The sequence below is a fragment of the Somniosus microcephalus genome, chromosome 7 (genome assembly GCF_052327205.1).
Source record: "Somniosus microcephalus isolate GS21.2 chromosome 7, FLI_Smic_1.0, whole genome shotgun sequence".
Lineage (NCBI taxonomy): Eukaryota > Metazoa > Chordata > Chondrichthyes > Squaliformes > Somniosidae > Somniosus > Somniosus microcephalus.
Genome location: NC_140993.1, coordinates 254,952,255 through 254,972,501, shown reverse-complemented (window position 1 = coordinate 254,972,501; position 20,247 = coordinate 254,952,255). Strand labels below are relative to the sequence as shown.

At 47.6% G+C, this 20,247-nt stretch overlaps 1 protein-coding gene across 2 annotated transcripts in view; it reads left to right on the top strand.

The window, feature by feature from the left end:
- Nucleotides 1-20,247, top strand: part of nfatc1 (nuclear factor of activated T cells 1) — a 327,855-nt gene that overhangs the window by 13,837 nt on the left and 293,771 nt on the right. For both annotated transcript variants that reach the window (XM_085993629.1, XM_085993628.1), the window contains exons 2-3: nt 9,473-10,607; nt 18,966-19,125. In XM_085993629.1, the coding sequence (XP_085849755.1) occupies nt 9,473-10,607; nt 18,966-19,125 (1,295 nt within the window). The remainder of the gene's footprint in view (nt 1-9,472; nt 10,608-18,965; nt 19,126-20,247) is intronic.

Below are 20,247 nucleotides of genomic sequence, written 5' to 3'. Positions count from 1 at the left end.
TGTATTAGTAGCAGCTGCCTGTGTAAATGCAGACAGAAAGTATCCTACATATTGTTGGTGTGTGATGACACCCATACTAAAACATTAAGGGCTGAAATGTTATTACATTATTTCCCTACATTACAACAGTGACTACACTTCAAAAGTACTTTATTGGTTGTAAAATGCTTTGGGATGTTCTGAGGTCATGAAAGGCGCTATAGAAATACAAATTATTATTATTTCCTTTTTCTTTCTCTCTCTTTCCGTCTGTCTTTCTATAATCTGCAATAAATTACAAATATTTTTTACAACCACTCCATATTGTGTTGTGCAAGAATACTGTTTTTAGCTCCGTAATTAAACTGGCTAATAATAACTGTGAAACTACCATAAACTTTTTGTTAATATATTTCGGTCATAGCCACCTGTTTATAACCAATGGCTTAGGGAATTATTTTTAGCACATTTTAAGGGTAAATTAATTCCCAACTGTCAACATGTGATGGGTTAATTCTTTTCCGTGCACACTATTACTGGCATACAAATACATTTTCCAGGAAAGTATGAAACTATGGCCTGAATTTTAACAGTTTGGCGGAGTGGGGTGAGGGGAGTGGGGTGGTGGCAGGCAGATGACGTCGGAGGGCTGGAGATGCATGAGGTGGGGGAGGCCTCGTGAGGGGGATCGGAGGCCTTGTAGGAGGGGGAATCGGAGGCCTTGTGGGGGGGTGGTCTCCGATCGCGGTGGGGGGGTGGGTTAGGCGGGTTAGGCAGGGACGTTGGATCCAGGAGGTAAGTGTAAAGGCACTTATCTCCTGGATCCAGCAGTCATCATCTTCCATTAGCTGGCGGGTTTCACGAGGCATGCAAAACCCGACCAGCTACAGTTAAATTTAAAATGGTGGTTAAATCTGAGGCATGGCAGATTCATCATTATACTTAAATGGGCGGCCCGCCTCCCAAAGCGGGTTGGCTGCCCGCCCACTCTCTTCCCCCCCCCCCCATCCCACCTCCATTAAAACCAGAAGTGGGCAGGTTGGAGGCGGGTTCTCGTCGGGATTCAGATTTGTAACATTTTAACTTCCCACATGACCCCAACCTACCCTTTTCTGGGGTTAAAATTCTCCCCTATATGTGGATTTGCACTATTTTCCTGCTGTGGTGTTGTTAGTACAACTTTCGTCTGTGATGAACACTTAAAAAATTTCATGCGAAATGAATGACTTAATTAAAAAAGTCAATACCCAACCAGTTAACCAAAAAAACTTGAGGTTCTTGAGGCCAAAGCTACCCAAGAAACTGAACCTGTTGCTTGAGTTTTTGCGATTCCTATCTAATATTTTCAGGAGTCTACTGAAACCTTTGACAAGTCAATATCGTTGACTAAAATCCACTTCTCTGAAGTGAATGTGGGTAATTCTGCATTAAATGACTTATCTACTTAGGTCTTTGGCATTGCTAGTTAAATTAGTAAAAATGAGGAGTCTTGGTCACTGATACTCTCCTCCCCGAGAAATCTAAATTACACCCAATTTACAGCACAGAAACAAGCCATTCAGCCCAACAGAAATGTAATAATAGTTTTTTAATTAATTTTTGTCACAATAGTTGGTGAATTTCTCTGCTTGTGAGGGTGAGGAACGCTGAGAATGGAATGTGTTTCTACTTTTTGCATCAACTATCCGCATCAAGCACTGCCGAATCAGGCTTAGCGCAGACTATATCCAGAGTAAAGCTCGCCCTCATCTGCCTCGACAATGTGTCTTAGACCTAACCTTGGAAGAGCCCCCGTACTGTGTACCAGCGTGACACTTCTGTTTCCCATGCCAACAGTTCTTCTCTGCGGGCGAATTATAATTAACATCGAATTATGAGCAATTTGCACTGTGGAGTTGTGCTGACTAGGAACTGGTGCTGCTCCATTTGGGTTCTGGGAGTCACCGTCCATGGACCAGCTAAATCCAGCAGCCTCGTCCTGGTGGCAGACTCGTAGACCCAGGTTCTCATGGGCCTGTCAGTCTGCCACCAGAGCAAGGAAGCTAGATCTAGCAATGAAAACACCACAAGCTGGTTCACAGATGCAGGTCTCTTTGAATCTGAACTGAAATAGCACCAGCATAAAAATGGCTGGAGACTTGTAAGACTGGCTTACACAAGAAGCGGCAAGGAGACTTTCGCCCCTCCTCAGTCTGGGTTGGATTGAAATCCAGGTTCCGGAGGCGAATTGACTAAACCACTGTGCTACTCAGTCCCTTTGGGGAAAACCAAGTTGCTGCATAGGAGTGGAGGCAAGTGCATGCTATTGCTAGTTTATAGCGGCAATACAAATTCTTTCCAAACGCTTTGTAAACAAAACGTGTGTACAAGTCTACTTGTAAATATGAATGAATTAAACCAAGCTGGGAGGAAAGATAGCTGAGTTTTTTTTGACGCAGCGTATCAGAAGTGAACACAAATAGGTATTTTTCAGCTGTAGTGCACACAGGGCCTTGCTGCATTAACCTATTTTACAATCTGCTTTTTATAAAAGAACTTGCATTCAAGGAACAATGTTAAAATCCCCCTAATATTTAATTATCACGCAGATTTCCTGTGACTGTCCTCATCTTGTGAAACTAATTCTGGTTCTGTACTAGAACTAGGAAAATATTAACTCTAATCAGTGTGATGCCAAAATATAGAATCCTGCAGTCCCTGAGGTAGCAGAACATGTTGGATTAGTGACGTACATTGTTGTGGATTGACAGGAGATTGATAGGAGTTTGATCCCTTCACTCCGCAGAATTCCCAATCTTACATAGAAACATAGAAGATAGGAGCAGGAGTAGGCCATTCGGCCCCTCAAGCCTGCTCCGCCATTTAATGAGATCATGGCTGATCATCCAAATTCAATCTTCAGGTACATTTCTGTATGGAGGAAAAATTGGCTGCCAATAGCCAGCAAAGAATGGCACTGGTAGAAGCTTGTGAATGGGTCTTCCCTCATATGATATCTCCACTGCAGTTGATCCATGAGCTGGGAAGATCTGAATGATAGCAGACTCCACTCTGACTGTGTCCAGTAATTGAAGAGCAGCACATTACAAAGCAAACAGAATGCTGAGCTGCACCAGTAGAATAAGACTGTGGCCATCCTGCTGACGTTGTATCTTGCTCTGGTCAGGCCGTGCCTTGCACAATGCCTTCAGCTCTGATCACCGAGGCACAACAGAAACATCCAAGGCTTAGGAAATGGTGCAGGGGAGGGCCACGAGGCTGATGCTGAGCGCCAGGGGAGTGAGTTATGAGGAAAGATTAGAAACGACTTGTGGCTGAATTTTAATGGGGAAGGTAGGTTGGGGGCGGGGGGTCACCGAGGTGGTCGGGAAACCCGGGAGGCCGGATTTCCTGTAGGCCCTGCCGACTTTAACAGCAGGGCCTGATTTGCATACGAGGCCTCGGTTTCCTGCCTGCAGCCAGCCAAATGGAGAGACTGGCTGGCTGCGGGCAGGGTGGGTAGGCCTGTGGCACTAGACTGCACAGAGGAGGGAGGGAGGGATTGGGTGGGGGCCGGTGCCAGCCTCCGGAGGGTGCGGGGCGGGGTCGCTGAAAAAATCGCCGACAACGTGTGACCGGGGGGGGAGAAGTTCACCGACATCGTAGGACCAGAGTGGGGTGGGGTGGGGAGAAGATCGGGGACATCATAGGACTGGGGTGGGGGGGGGGGGGGTGCGGGCAGGATGGTAGGTTGCCGACATCGTGGGACTGGGGGAGGGGCGGGGGGAGAAGATTGGGGATGTCAAGGGGGTGGAGGTGGAGATCGGGGCCGGCCACCAGAGGATCGTGGCCGGCCTCAGGATGATCGTGGGGGGGTGCCAGAGTCCGGGAAGGTGATCGGAGGCCTCGTGAGGGGGTTTCCGATTGCAGGGGATGGGTTAGGCAGGGACCCTGCATCCAGGAGGTTGGTATAAAGGCACTTGCCTCCTGGATGCAGCAGTTCCTGTGTTGCCGTAACTGTCGGGAAACCCGTCCAGATGCAGTTAAAAACAAGACAGAGGTTAAAAAGAGGCGGCCAGTCTCATTGTAATATTTAAATTGCCGCCCTGCCTCCTGGCAGCGGGTTGACCTCCCGCCCAAGCCCTGCTTCCCGTCCCACCTCCGTTAAAACCGCAAGTGTTCAGGTTGGGAATCCAATTTTAACAATTTAATTACCCCCACGTTCCAAACCCACCCGTTGTTTTAAGTTAAAATCCCCCCTCTTGGAGTCTTCAGCCTTAAAAGGAAATGAATTAGAGGGGAACTTGTTATAGAGGTATATAGGATGGGACATTAAATCAAGGCCACATCTGCCTGTTCAGGTGGATATAAAAGATGCCATGGCACTGTTCGATGAAGCACAGGGGCGATCTTCCAGTGTCCTGGGCAAAAGTTATCCCTCCACTAACACCACTAAATTAGATTAACTGGTCATTTACCACACCACTGTTTATGGGAGCTTGCTGTGCACAAATCAATAGCTCTGTTTACTTACATAGCAGTAACTACACCTTAAAAGTAATTTATTAACCCCGAAATGCTTTGGAACACTCTGAAGATGAAAAAGGTGTTGTGATAAAATTTGGTTGTTACTTTTTCTATTCCACTAAGAAAAGGAAAATCTTGAGCATTATTTCAAGTTAAACCACAACCACAGGACATGCAGACAAGATACAAACTGGTAAAATGCAAGTTCAGGATTGATGTTGGGAAGCAATACTCAGCATGTCCCAAAGCACGTCACAGTTAATAAATTACTTTTAAGGTGTAGTTACTGTTGTTATGTAAGTAAACAGAGCAATCGATTTGTGCAGTCAGGTTCCATAAACAACGGGGTGATAAATGACCAGTTATTCTGTTTCAGTAGCACAAATGCTAAACTTATTCAAAATGATGGGGAGAAATCTTTTGATTTTATAACTTTCAAAGAAAAGCCCTTTCAGCGACCACAGGGGTGCCACGATGCAAGTTTTAAAAAAGAAAAGTTTTAATATTTTGCTATATTTAAAAAGAAAAGTTGAAGTGGCATGACCCTGTGATGTACCATATTGGTGCAGGGCAACATGGACTGTCTCCTTCAGTTCCCCACAAAATAAAGTGTCAGACCCAGCTCAGGTTGAACACTTCCACCACGGAAGGGAGAGGAAAACACTTGTTGCCTCATCTTGCCCCACTCATATTAGGAGCAGTATTTGGCAGGAGCCTGGGAGTAAATTCACGGATCCTGCACTCCCGGTATGGAGCACACCCAAAGCAGGGATCAGCGATGTAGCTACAGTGTTGTATCCCTGATTCTCCAACCTGTACTCCTGAGCACAGCTCCAAACTGAGAGCCTGGGATCAGTGATTCAACTCTCCTGTCCCTTAACTGGGAATGGCTGTAGTGCAAAGAAGGGCAGCAGATTACTAAATCGTGCTTGACTAATCTACTGAAATTTTTTTGAGGATGTAACTGGTAAAATAGATAAGGGAGAACCAGTGGATGTGGTGTATTTGGACTTTCAAAAGGCTTTCGATAAGGTCCCGCATAAGAGATTAGTGTGTAAAGTTAAGGCACATGGGATTGGGGGCAAGGTATTAACTTGGATAGAGAACTGGTTGGCAGACAGAAAGCAAAGAGTTGGAATAAACGGGTCTTTTTCCGAGTGGCAGGCAGTGACTAGTGGGGTACCGCAGGGATCGGTCCTAGGACCCCAGCTATTCACAATATAAATGATCTAGACGAGGGAACTAGATGTAATATCTCCAAGTTTGCAGATGACACAAAGCTGGGTGGGCGTGTGTGCTGTGAGGAGGATGCCGAGAAACTCCAGTATGATTTGGACAGGTTGGGTGATTGGGCAGAAGCATGTCAGATACAATATAACGTGGATAAATGCGAGGTTATCCACTTTGGTGTGAAAAACAGGAAGGCAGATTATTATCTGAATGGCAAGCATGCAGGTGCAGCAGGCGGTTCAGAAGGCAAATGGTATGTTGGCCTTCGTAGTGCGAGGGATCGAGTACAGGAACAAGGATGTCTTGCTGCAGTTGTACAGAGCCTTGGTGAGACCACACCTTGAGTATTGTGTGCAGTTTTGGTCGCCTTATCTGAGGAAGGATGTTCTTGCCATGGAGGGAGTGCAGCGAAGATTCACCAGGCTGATACCTGGGATGGCAGGAATGACGTATGAGGAGAGATTGGGTCGATTGGGCTGGAGTTTAGAAGAATGAGAGGGGATCTCATTGAAACTTATAAAATTCTAACAGGACTAGACAGACTAGATGCAGGAAGGATGTTCCCGATGGCCGGGGAGTCCAGAACCAGGGGTCACAGTCTAAGGATAAGGGGTAAGCCATTTAGGACAGAGATGAGGAGGAATTTCTTCACCCAGAGAGTGGTGAACCTGTGGAATTCTCTACCACAGGCAGAGGCCAATTCATTAAATATATTCAAGATGGAGTTAGATATATTTCTTAAGGCTAAAGGGATCAAGGGATATGGGGAGAAAGCAGGGACTGGGTACTGAATTTGGATGATCAGCCATGATCTCATTGAATGGCGGAGCAGGCTCGAGGGGCCGAATGGCCTACTCCTACTCCTATCTTCTATGTATCTATGTAAATGGCAGAAATAAATATTGATTTTCTTGATATAACTACTTTTGAATGCTCCTATTATATGTTATTTTTTGTTCTGGTTAAAAAACATTGGTACAATTGTCATTGCCACTTTTCCTGTATGTTTACTATGAATACGACAATTATAGTTTATTATTATTGATGAGGAAGAAAAAAATATTATTGTGGATTTTATATAGCTGTATCAAAATTTATCAGAGTGATTATTTCCACTGGGGAGAAGGTCAGGAGCTCGGGAGGGCAGTCAGGAACTCGGGGAGAGAAGGTCAGGAACTTGTTTTGGGTGGGGGAGCATGGAGAGAACAGTGATCCAGGTTGAAAGGGGTTGTAGGGGTGGGGGGGTGGGTGGATGAGAGCAAGAACATGATCCAGATGATAAGATAGATCACGTTCTCCTGCCCTCTGTTAGGCCTGGTTCACGTTCTTCCACCCCCACCGCCTTTACACCTGCACCAGCTTCTCCTTCACCTCCTCCCCCCCTCCCAAAAGACCGCAGCGGTTCAAGAAGGCAGCGCACGACCACCTTCTCAAGGGCAACTAGGGACGTGCAATAAATAAATGAATTAAAAAAAATGAGAGCCCTTGCACCCAGGCTCTCCAGTGACCCCCTCCTTAGGCTAGAACAGATGGCAGCTGCAGGTGAGGTCCTACAACATGCGTAACATTACATTTGCCAGACTCAACTATTCCAACATTCTCCTGGCCAGCCTCCCTTCCTCCACCCTCAATGAACTTGAGCTCATCCAATACTCTGATCCACATATCCTAACATGCAGCAAGTCCCATTCACCCATCACCCCTGTGCTCGTTGACCTACATTGGCTTATGATCCACCAACAACGTCCCGCTATGTCTGGAGGTCTCGCACAGGCTGCTTGCTGGCTTTTGAATGGAATATTTTGCGCATGCGCAAAATTTTGAATGGGCTGTGCAGCCCGTTAAAGGGACCCCGTTCCCCCCAAAAAATTAGGGGAAACATTGTCCACCAACACCTTGATTTAAAAATTCTCATCCTCATGTTAAAAGCTCTCCATGGCCTCACCCCTTCCTATCTGAACTCGGCAGTGTGAGCGCTGTGAGTGCTCCTAACCCAGGAGGGTGAGCCTGGTTTGTTCTCTGAAAGCAGTAGTGTTAGCACTGTGAGCTCTGGAGCCTGGTTGTCACAATGAACCGATCAAATTACACATTGCAAAGATCTTGATTACTCCAGCAGGCAGGATCAAATTACACCTTTCAGACAAACTGTTGAGTGTGTCTTGTCCTCCAAGGGGACCAATCAGAAAATTGGTGTTGCAAATAGACATGACCAAAATTTATATCTAATGCTTGACAGCATACTTTACATACAAGTGAGGTCCACATTTTAATATCCAACTTTAATTTCCTTTAACCAATCCATAAATAAGGTTTAGGCTTTCTGATCAATTGGCAATTTATATATCAATGTTTAATTGGTGTTTTAACTGATAATTCGTCTATTGTTTTATTATATTAGTACCAGACAAGCATGGTTCCTACTTGGATTAAAGAAAATATTCACCGTAATTAGTGAAATGTAACTTGGTTGTATGAAAAATAGTTCAGTTTTGATTTTGATGCTGTCCTTCAGTTAAAGGAAATCTGAATCACAGGGCTGGATTTTAGCTTTCGGTGCGGCCTAGGGGCGGGACAGCTTCCTTCCGGGTTCTGATCCCGCCCCCAACGACGTCCGACGCACAGATGTTATTTTGCGTCAATTGGCCTTTTTAAGCCCGCCCTGCGAGCTTTCCAGCCAATTAGGAGAAAGCCGGTGTCAGGTGACGTCAGTTGATGACACATCATCTGTCGGTTTTCTTAAAGGGGCCACACTCAATTTTTTTTGACAGGTGATTTTTCAGTGTTTGACAGCATTGAGGTGTGGCAAACAATGACAATCACTGTACAAAGGTGAGCCCTTTCACCCAGGCTCTCCAGTGACTCCCTCTTTAGGCTAGAACAGATGGCAACTGCAGGTGAAGTTACAGAAGCAAACTGTCACTGGTGAGAGAGGTTCTCCCAATGAGATGAGACTACACAAACACTTCAAAACTTGTTACCTACAGAAAGGTCTAAATACATTAAAAATGATTTTCCCAACATTTTCTCACCAGTGTACAATTGGATCCTTCACACCACTTCTGCAGCTGTCATCAATGAAGAAACATTACAGTAGATCCACAGCACGCCTGGAGTGGTGACCGGATGTCGGGAAGCCTGTAGTAGACCTGTCAAAATTACAAAAAGCCTCTTAACTGCCTGTTAGCAACCTGTTAACAAGCAGTTAAGTGCCTATAATCCTCTTCCCGCTACTAGGTGTTGGGTCCATGCGCAAATTGGGGACCCGACACCTGGGAAGATTGATTGGAGGCGGGATGACAGCGGGTTTCCGACCCGCTGTCAATCTTTGAGATTTTGCCAGATGTCCCGCCTCCAAACCCGCCCCCTGAGTGCTGGCAAAATTCCGGCCACAGTTTTACATAGAATTTACAGCACAGAAACAGGCCATTCAGCCCAACAAAGCCTATTTTTATGCTCCACATGAGCCTCCTCCCACCCTACTTCATCTCACCCTATCAGCAGATCCTTCTATTCCTTTCTCCCTCATGTGCTTATCTAGCTTCCCCTTAAATGCATCTGTGCTATTCACCTCAAATACTCCTTGTGGTAGAGAGTTCCACATTCTCACCACTCTCTGGGTAAAGAAGTTTTTCCTGAATTCCTTATTGGATTTATTAGTGACTGTCTTATATTTCTATAAATATCTTGTATTTATATTTATGAAAGTTTCTTTCAAATGAAAATACTTAATGGAATTTTTATCATTCTTTTTCCACAGAAATCTACAATTTTGGTTCACCACATGTTACAATCACTCCATCAACAGGTGTGGTAAATCCTTCCATACCAATATCCTGCCATGGCCTGCAGTCTTCAAGTCCAGTGGCTCCTGTACTACCATCAACAAATCAAATGATGGGATATGGGGGGAATATTGACACTGGAGCTTCAAGCTACTTCTTGGCTCCTAATGTAAGACCAAATGGTGCTCCAACCCTTGAGAGTCCAAGGATAGAAATTACTCCCTATCCTGGAATACACCTTGGCCATAATCAGTTTGCTGGTGAAACTGAGATAGATGGAGTTGAGAATGGTTCTAGTTGTAAGCGCTCCAATTCAGTAGTTACCCTGTCTCTACCAAATGCAGATGCCTACAGAGATCCCTCATGCTTAAGCCCAGCAAGCAGTCTTTCTTCTCGAAGTTGCCATTCAGAAGCGTCTGAATCAAGTTATTCCTATCCTTATGATACCTCTCCATTGACCTCTCCTTGGCAGTCACCATGTGTCTCCCCAAAAGGCACTGCCCATGAGGAAGGATTCCCTCGTGGGCAAGCTGCATGCACCCTATGGAATTCACCGAGGCATTCCCCGGGCACTTCACCTAGAACAAGTATCACAGAGGAGAACTGGCTGAGCCCACGACCAACCTCAAGACCTTCATCGAGGCCACAGTCTCCATGTGGCAAAAGAAGGCATTCATTCAATGGTGGGTACTACCGCCAACCATCCTATTCACCGCATCATTCTCGAACCCCATCACCGCAGGCCTCTCCTCGGGTAAGCGTGACTGAGGAAACATGGTTGGGGAGTGGAAACCAGTACAATTCTGCTATTCTTGCAGCCATTACAGCACTCACCACTGATACTTGTATGGATATCAATGACAGTATTCCTGTCAAGTCCCCAAGAAGAACTATACAGGACCAAACCCCTTCCATGTCTCTCAAGCCTGAACCAGGTAATAGTGATCAAAGAGCCTATTCACCATCTGGAGATCCATTGCAAGAAGAATTTTCTGGGTCTCGCCTCCCTGTCAAAAAAGAAAGTTTCTGTGAACAGTATTTATCAGTACCTCAGCATCCATATCCATGGGCTAAACCGAAATCTGTGTCATCATCATCATCCTTTGCCAGGTATGAAAGGTAGAGATTTATGATTTTCACTGCCAACCAGTGTTAAACATGTAGCTAGCTTTACAGCAATGGCATTGAAAGGTGGTAGACTTTCATAAAAAGAAAGACTTACATTTATATAGTGCCTTTCATGACTTCAGGCCGCCCCAAAGCGCTTTGCAACCAATGAAGTACTGAAGTTCAGAGTAATGATACGTGGTTGAAAATGATTCTGTCCACCATTAGTATAAAACATAATGGCCCAGATTTTGTGGTCAACAGTGAATGTCATTCATTACACTTACACTTGCCTGCAGACTTTCTGCAGGCTTTTGCACTGGAACTTACTATAATTAGAAAGCCATTTTGGCGCAGTGCCCTCTACAGGGGATCTGGGACCTGAGTGAACAAGGCAAGCAACGGTGCATCTCCTTAACCAGTCAGATTGCAGAATCCTGACGGAGGCATGCAGTCTGAACCAGGAAGTGTCAGTTTGAATAGTTAATTCAATGCCAAATCATGTACAGAAAGCGAAAGAAAGATGGGATTAAGAGAGATAAAAGAGACAGAATTTTAAAAAAATGTATTAACATTTTTAAAAATCTCAAACAATAATTAAAACCGGAAGGAATGAGACTCCACACTTGTAAAAGTTAAGTTTCAGTGCCTGAGAGATTGTTTGGCAGTAATTAAGACTTATCATGCCGTTAAAAAGTTTCTTATACTGGAATGGACAGCTTTTTCTGCGAGTTTAGTGTGTATCTATAACGCAAGTAGAGCAACTTCACGCCCTTCCATGTGTTTCAATGGCGAGTCTCTGGGCGAGATACCGGGGTAGCAAAGCTACTGGGGGAGCAGGGCAACTCGGACAGCAATGCCTTGATTTCTGTGTTTAGCTGCTGATGTGCGGTCGCTGGAAGTTGCTGTCCGATTTACACTTTAATAACGGTGAGCGCTGATGGCCTCTCCGTTACTTTTACTGCAAAATCCAGGCCAATAACTTCAGTGCCTCCTGTCTTGAACAGTTCATTGGGGATTCCTTTGAAATATTGAACTTCCTGTTTTGTAAATAATTTTGTCAGTAAATGAGTTGTAGGTCACTGATTTCCTGCTTATTTCTAAGAAGCTTTCCTTTAATTACAAAGAAAAATATTGAGCAACTTTTCTTGGAGAAGGAATCAATCTTGTATTGATCTTATGACTCACCAGCATCATCGTGCTCACTACCGGTTCAGTGATATCATTCATGTTAAAGAGTGGGCTTGATAGGCTGAATGGCCTTTTCTTGTACAATATATTCTTATGTTCTGAACAAATCAGAACATGAATTATATCACTGAACCGTGACTGAGCATGATGATGCTGGAAAGTCAGAAGAACAATGGAACAGGCGTAGGCTATTCAGCCTCTCAAGCTTGTTCCACCATTCAGTTAGATCGTGGCTGATCTGTATCTTAACTCCATCTACTCGCCGTGGTTCCATAACACTTAATACCCTTGCTTAACAAAAAATCTATCAATCTCAGTTTTGACATTTTCAATTCAACAGCATTTTGGGGAAGAGAGTTCCAGATTTCCACTACCCTTTGTGTGAGGGAGTGCTTCCTGACATTGTTGAGATACCGCGGCAAACGTGGGAGTCGAGACCAGAGCTAGTAAAACACAACTGCTTTTATTCTACCTCAGGGCAAAGAGAAACTGGAAAAGCCCGCGCATCCACTTAAATACTCCCCAGGCAGGAAGTGCTCCCGGCAGCCTGTCCCTGCGGGAAACAAGTTGCTGGAGGAAAGGGCCCCCGGCTGGGGGCGTCTGCTTAAACTGTCCGTGCCGCCGTGAGCGGATTATGTCCAGTGGTGGCGTGTCGCCACAACATCACCCCTGAATGGCCTAGCTGTGGCGACACGCCACCACTGGACATAATCCGCTCACGGCGGCACGGACAGTCTAAGCAGAAGCCCCCAGCCGGGGGCCCTTTCCTCCAGCAACTTGTTTCCCGCAGGGACAGGCTGCCGGGAGCACTTCCTGCCTGGGAAGTATTTAAGTGGATGCGCGGGCTTTTCTAGTTCCTGTTTGCCATGTGGTTAGAATAAAACAGTTGTGTTTTCAATAGCTCTGGTCTCGACTCCCACGTTTGCCGCGGTATCTCAACACTGGTGACCCCGACGCTCAGGACGAATCCTAAGCTAGCATGGCGGATACAAACGCAGTCACGGTTAAATTACCAGACTTTTGGGAGAACCTCGCCGAAGCCTGGTTCGTTCAAGCTGAGTCCAGATTCCGGCTGAAAGGCATTACAGTCGACGCCACGAAGTACGACTACCTCGTCGCCTCGCTCACCTACGCTACAGTCCCCAAGGTTTGGGCAGCGCTGCAGGATCCACCAACGGATGGCAAGTACGAACATCTGAAGGCTGCGCTACTTAAAAAATTTCAAACGTCCTCTTACCAGCGCCACTGCCAACTCCTGGACCTCCCCGGCCTTGGTGACACTTCACCATCAGACCTGCTCTCCCACATGCTGTCCCTCTCAGACGACAAAAATCCCGGCGCCCTTTTTCGCACGCTTTTCATTCGGCAGCTCCCCGCCAGCATCTGCCCGCTCATTGTGGAGTCTGGCTCCACGGACCTGAATGATATAGCCGAAAAGGCCGACCGGCTGCTCTCTGCACAGGCCGCTCGCGACGTCGCGCCCGACCTCACGGCAACGACCACGCGGCCTTCCCGGCCCGTTAGGCCCGACCGCCCTACCACTCCGGGTCACTGCTACTACCACACCCGTTTTGGCGCTAGGGCTCAACGCTGCACGCCGCTGTGTACCTTCAAAACCCCCCCCGCACCGGCCCCCGCGATGGCCGCGGGGCAGAAGGAGCCCCTACTGTACGTCACTGACGACAGAACCAACCGCCGATTCCTGTGCGACACAGGGGCCCAGCACAGCATCACCCCCGCCTCCGCCCTCGAGATCCAACGCGGCACACGGGGTATCACACTGGCTGCAGCCAATGGCTCTGCCACCCGCACATATGGCACCCGCATGGTCACGATCGACCTCGCGGGCCGCCGCTACCGCTGGGAGTTCCTCACAGCCAAGGTCCTCTGCCCACTCATCGGCGCCGACTTCCTACGCGCCCACGGCCTCCTCGTCGACATTCCGAGGCACCGCCTCGTCGACATCAACACTATGGCCCCCATCCCCAGCGCCTTTACCCCGGCCCGTTCGGCCGGCCTGACAACCTACTGCCTCGCCAACGCCACGGACGACTACTCGGCACTCCTAGCTGAGTTTCCCGCCCTCACTAACCCGACCTTTTCGGCCAAAGCCGCAAAGCACGGTGTGGAACACTATATCCCCACCACCGGCCCCCCAGTTTCTGCCCACGCCCGCAGACTCAACCCGGCCAAGCTGGAAATCGCGCGGGCCGAGTTCGCCACCATGGAACAACTCGGCATCATCCGCCGCTCCAGCAGCCCTTGGGCCTCGCCCCTCCACATCGCCCCCAAGCCCGGCGGAGGCTGGCGCCCTTGCGGGGACTACCGCCGCCTCAACGACGCCACCACCCCCGATCGATACCCGGTGCCACACATCCAGGACTTCTCGGCCCGACTGGCCGGACGAACCGTCTTTTCCAAAGTCGACGTGGTGCGCGGTTACCACCAAGTCCCCGTACACCCCGCGGACATCCCCAAAACGGCCGTCATCACCCCATTCGGCCTGTTCGAGTTCCTGAGGATGCTCTTCGGCCTCAAGAATGCAGCACAGGCTTTCCAGCGCCTTATGGACTCAGTCCTCCGGGACCTGAACTTCCTATTCGTCTATCTAGACGACATTCTCGTGGCCAGCTCCTCCAAACAGGAACACCTCGAACACCTTCGCATCCTGTTCGGGCGCCTAGCCCAACACGGGCTCATCCTCAGCCCGGCGAAGTGCCAATTCGGCCTCACCGAGATCGATTTTCTCAGTCACCACATCACCCCTGCTGGGGCCGTCCCCCTGCCCAACAAGGTGCAGGCCGTCCAGCAATTTCCCCGCCCCACAACCATCAAGGGCCTCCAAGAGTTCCTCGGGATGGTGAACTTCTACAACAGGTTCATCCCCAGAGCTGCAGCCCTCATGAAGCCCCTATACGACTCCCTCCGAGGAAAATCCGGCAAGATGGACGTAGCCTGGACCACTGACACGGCAGCCGCCTTCGACGCCACCAAAAACGCGCTCGCCGACGCCACTCTGCTCGCGCACCCGAAGGCCGATGCCCGGGTCGCGCTCACCACCGACGCCTCCGACCACGCGGTCGGGGCCGTGTTCGAGCAGTGGGTCAATGGCGCGTGGCAGCCACTTGCCTTCTACAGCCGCCAACTGCGCCACCCGGAGGTCAAATACTCCACTTTCGACCGCGAGCTTCTCGCGCTCCACCTGTCGGTCCGCCATTTCAGGATCCTCTTGGAAGGCCGCCACTTCACCGCGTATGTGGACCACAAGCCACTCACGTACGCGATGGCCAAGCACACCGAACCCTGGTCCGCTAGGCAGCAACGCCAGCTCGCGGCCGTGTCTGAGTTTACTACGGACATCCAGCACGTCTCCGGTAGAGACAACGTGGTCGCCGACTGCCTTTCCCGTCCCGCCGTCTGTGCGAATCACCTCGCGGTCGACTACGCACAACTAGCAGCGGCCCAGCTCACAGACCCAGACCTCCTCTCGGCGGCTACCAGCCTGCCAGGGCTACGCCTAGCCAAGGTCGCGCACGGGCCCGAAGCCACGGCAGTCACTTGCGACGTCTCACTCGGCCAACCCAGGCCGGTCGTCCCTGAGACCTGGCGCCGCCGCGTTTTCGACGCGCTCCACGGGCTCTCTCACCCGGGTTCCCGCGCATCGGTCAAACTCCTCTCCAAGCGCTTCGTCTGGCGCGGCCTCAGCAGAGATGTTCGGACTTGGGCCACCTCCTGCCTCGCCTGCCAACGGGCTAAGGTACAGCTGCACACCAAAGCACCCCTGGGAGACTTCGAGGTACCCAGCCGCCGCTTCGACCACGTACACGTCGACATCGTCGGTCCCCTGCCGCCATCGCAAGGCCAAACTTATCTCCTCACGATGGTCGACCGCTACACACGCTGGCCTGAGGCAGTGCCGCTGACCTCCACCACCACAGCCGACATCGCCAGGGCATTCGTTAACACCTGGGTTGCGAGGTTCGGCGTACCGGCCGACATAACCTCCGACAGAGGCGCCCAGTTCACCTCCGAACTCTGGACGGCCACAGCACGCAACCTCGGGGTGACGCTCCACCGCACCACGGCGTACCACCCGCAGGCCAACGGGCTTTGTGAACGCTTCCACAGGTCACTCAAGGCCTCACTCCGCGCCGGCCTGCAGGACAGTACCTGGACTGACCGCCTACCGTGGGTGCTACTCGGCCTACACACCGCGGTCAAGGAAGACCTCCAGTCCTCGGCAGCGGAGTTAATCTACGGACAACCGCTGCGCGTCCCAGGCGAATTCCTCCCGGAGCCTAACAAGCCTTGGTCGGCCGAACAGCAGCGGCTCAACTCTTTCTCTTCCGCTCAGCAGTTCGCCCCACTTCCGGTCAACCGACACGGCGAACTCGCACCTCACGTCCCGCCAAATTTACAGCAGGCGCGCTTCGTCTTCGTGCGACACGACGCGCACCGCGGGCCCCTGCGACCCCCGTACGACGGACCGTACGAGGTACTACAAACCGGGGACAAGGTCTTCAAGCTGCGACTCGGCGACAGGGTCGACACAGTCTCCATCGACCGGCTGAAACCAGCACACACAGAACCAGGGGAACAGGTCCCCGTGGCCCAGCCTCCAACTAGAGGCCGTCCCCCCGGCAAGCCAGCACAGCCGGCGGCGAACCGCCCGACCCAACCAACTAGACCGGCGACCACTCAGAGCCGCTGCGGCAGAACCATTAGACCACCGTCACGACTCGTCCACTCCTCCTAAGCGGATTCTGGGGGGAGCTCTGTGGCGACACGCCACCACTGGACATAATCCGCTCACGGCGGCACGGACAGTCTAAGCAGAAGCCCCCAGCCGGAGGCCCTTTCCTCCAGCAACTTGTTTCCCGCAGGGACAGGCTGCCGGGAGCACTTCCTGTCTGGGAAGTATTTAAGTGGATGCGCGGGCTTTTCTAGTTCCTGTTTGCCATGTGGTTAGAATAAAACAGTTGTGTTTTCAATAGCTCTGGTTTCGACTCCCACGTTTGCCGCGGTATCTCAACATAGCTCTCATTTTAAGGTTATGCCCCCGATGCAGGATGAATTACTAAGAAAAGTTGCTCAATATTTTACTTTGTAATTTAAAAAAAGTTACAGGCTTCCTTCTCAGTAAATAATCAGAGACCATAAACTCATTCACTGACAAAATTATTCGAACTATCACAGACTATTTCCCCTCCTGTTTCCTTGAGGATTCTAGAGTGTATCCATTAGGTGCTGGTTCTCACGTAGACATTTAGAGGATGTATTTCTGCTAGGTTCTCCTGCTTGTCCACTATAACTTCAAGGGAAGAGCCGTGGAAATGCTGTTTACGACATTTTTCTGGGGATTCAGCAGGCTCTTCTGCCAAAGTTACACAGGACGATTGGGAAAACCGCCGTGGAAATTCACCCCCTTGATTCTGGTATCTATTTGTGTTAAAAGATTCCTCTTCACCCTCCAAATCATCCGCTCCACAGCTCATACCTTGGCTTGAGAATACATTAATCTGGGAAGTTCATTAAAAATGAAAGAATGAAATTTGGCCAAAAGATCACCAGAAATTGAAGGATGAATATGAAAATGATCTTGTACCTCCCAACTATTTGTGGTTAATATTGAAATTGGCTGTTCTAAAATGATCTTGATTCCTATCAGACCTTATCAAAGCTACATTGATGGGCGTATCTTGCATTTTATGGTACAGATATTATTAGCCTTTTTAAAAATTAAATTTCCTGGGAAATTTTCAATTTTCATTTATAAAAAAGATGAGACTAGATTAGTTAGAGGAAAATGTTATTTTGCCCTTTCTGGGTGAAAATTCAAGGTGACAAATACTTAGTAAAAACTTTTTATACCTGTTTTCTTTTTTTATTGATTTATAGAGGTTTATTTTTGAACATATTTTTCTCACTTTGCTTGGGTTACAGAAATATTTTAATACATTTTAATGGCATATTGAAGAAGAAATTAAAGAATATAAAGTAGAAAGCATCTGATACCATCTCCAAGTATAGTTGAAAGAGGTTTACAGAACCACATTTTGCGAGCCCTACAAAAATGTTGTGGGTTGTTAAATGTCAATTTTAGGAGGAAAATCATTAAAAACTTGTTAGGAATCATTTTAAAATCTGAAACCAAAATATCTTAAGTCATGTTTTTACATCAAAGTTTTGAAGTGCCTTTTCAATGAGTTAGCATCGTAATTTTGTGTTGGATTTGAAAGGATTATATTCATCTTCATTTAACACGAGAAACAAACTTATCTTAACTCCAAATCACACAAAATGAAGCATTCATACAATGAGAATTATAACCTACTGTAAAGGTGGCTGATATTTAAAAAAATCCTAGTAAATATCCATTTTTTTTCTCTTTCCAATCAATAAAAACATTCCAGTAGAAAATGAGCCTGTGCGCGCCATGTAGTGAATCAAGGGAGCAAATGTGAATGATGGAGCTTCTCATATTTGCATCATGTTGTTTGCTTATATCACTGCCCATTTTAATAATGTTCTATATATAATGTAGAAGTTGCTTAGTCATCCGCTAAATGATTCACCTTGCATGTCTTCAAGTAGTTTGGGGCATTGCCGGTTTTTAAAGAAGTTGGTCGCTTTACATACATTCAGACACAGAGCTAAGGGATCATTGAGAACAAGCACAAGATCCATATGTAGAGCAACTATAATCTAGGCTACAGGAAATGAAGTACATAGGGCCTTACCTTTACCTAGTAATGCAAAGTAATACTCTAGTAAACATACCGATATGATTGAAAGATAACCCTTTATATGCTCCATTGTAATGGGACGATCATTTATAATAGTTAAAACTGCTTAATACTTCTTAAAATAAAATTTATTGTGATACTAATTGCTGAAAGTTTTAAAGAAATCCAGTCCTGACCAAGTGGTATAGCTTGATGTGCGACTAGTACCTTGCTCCTCAATTGATTAAAATAAATGATTATTTCCAATGACGCTCAAAGAACCTCTGGCTATATATTACACAGGTGTTGGTTAACTATTCATAATATAATATTGATTATAATCATTTGTATGTAAAATACTTAAGGCTTTATATATTAAGTTATTTTGGCATGGTTAAAGCAAATTTGTAAGATCACTAAATTTAATGTATTTCCTTCTCCTTAGCCCTTCTTTGCCTTCCCTTGACTGGCAATTGCCATCCCATTCAGGACCATATGAGCTTGAGATTCAGGTGCAACCTAAATCGCATCACAGAGCACATTATGAGACAGAGGGCAGTCGTGGAGCTGTAAAGGCATCTGGTGGGGGACACCCTATCGTGCAGGTTTGAAAGCTATATAAGTAGCACTTTCTTCTTTCAGATTTTGAATATGCTCTACTCTTTTATCTTGCAAAATATTTTTTCTTGGTTTAAGAGAATGTGTAGTACATGTGTTCTGCAAGTTGTGGTGCAGCAACAATTCCATTTTTAGCAGCGATGCAATTGCAACCTGCGTTTGTTTCTTAATTCTCTCTTGGGATGTGGCTGTTGCTGACAAGGCCGTCACTGATTGCCCACACCTAGTTGCCCTGAGAAGGGGTGGTGGGCTGCCATTTTCAACTGCTGTTAGTGGTTTGATGCAACGGAGTGGCTTGCTAGGCCACTTCAGAGGGCAGTTAAGAGTCAGCCACGTTGGTGTGGGATTGGAGTCACATATAGGCCAGGCCGGGTAAGGATGGCAGGTTTCCTTCCTGAAACAGGGTAAATACCTGTGAGAGCAGAGAGCATAGCAGTGTGAGCTGGCCCACGGAGTGAGCTGGTAACTGGAGCGAGGACGTTAAAAATGGGAACTTGGTGAGAGTGGGAATTGAATGCAGAGGGGAAAGAAGGTGCTAAGTAAATTAACCATGGATCAAAATGTAAGTATTCAGTTATTTACTCTTCCTTTAACACTTACCTATATGATGCCTTAGTCAGACCTCATCTGAAACACTACAATCAGTTCTGGGCACTGCATCTCAGGAAGGATATATTGGCCTTAAAGGGGGTACAGTGCAGATTCACTAGAATGGTACCGGGGCTTTTAGGTTATGAGGACAAGTTGCATAAACTTGGCTTGTATTCCCTTGAGTTTAGAAGGCGGAGAGATGATTTAATTGCCATGTTTAAAATTATAAAAGGATTCGATAGGGTAGATACAGAGAAGCTATTTCCTCTGGTGAGGGAATCTAGAACAAGGGGGCATTTTATAATGCAGCCACTGTGAATCATTACTAATGCAAGACACCTCTTCCAGATGGTGACAAGACTGGCACAAATCTCGGCACTGATGTTTATTCGTCCATTTATTACTGCGGTTTGTTGTCTAAAAAGCAGCACGAGTTTGCTCGTGACTTCAAGTGTTGGCAGAAGTATGTTGGTGGTATCTCTTGCTGTGGCTTGTCCCATCCACAGTCCTGAAGCTGT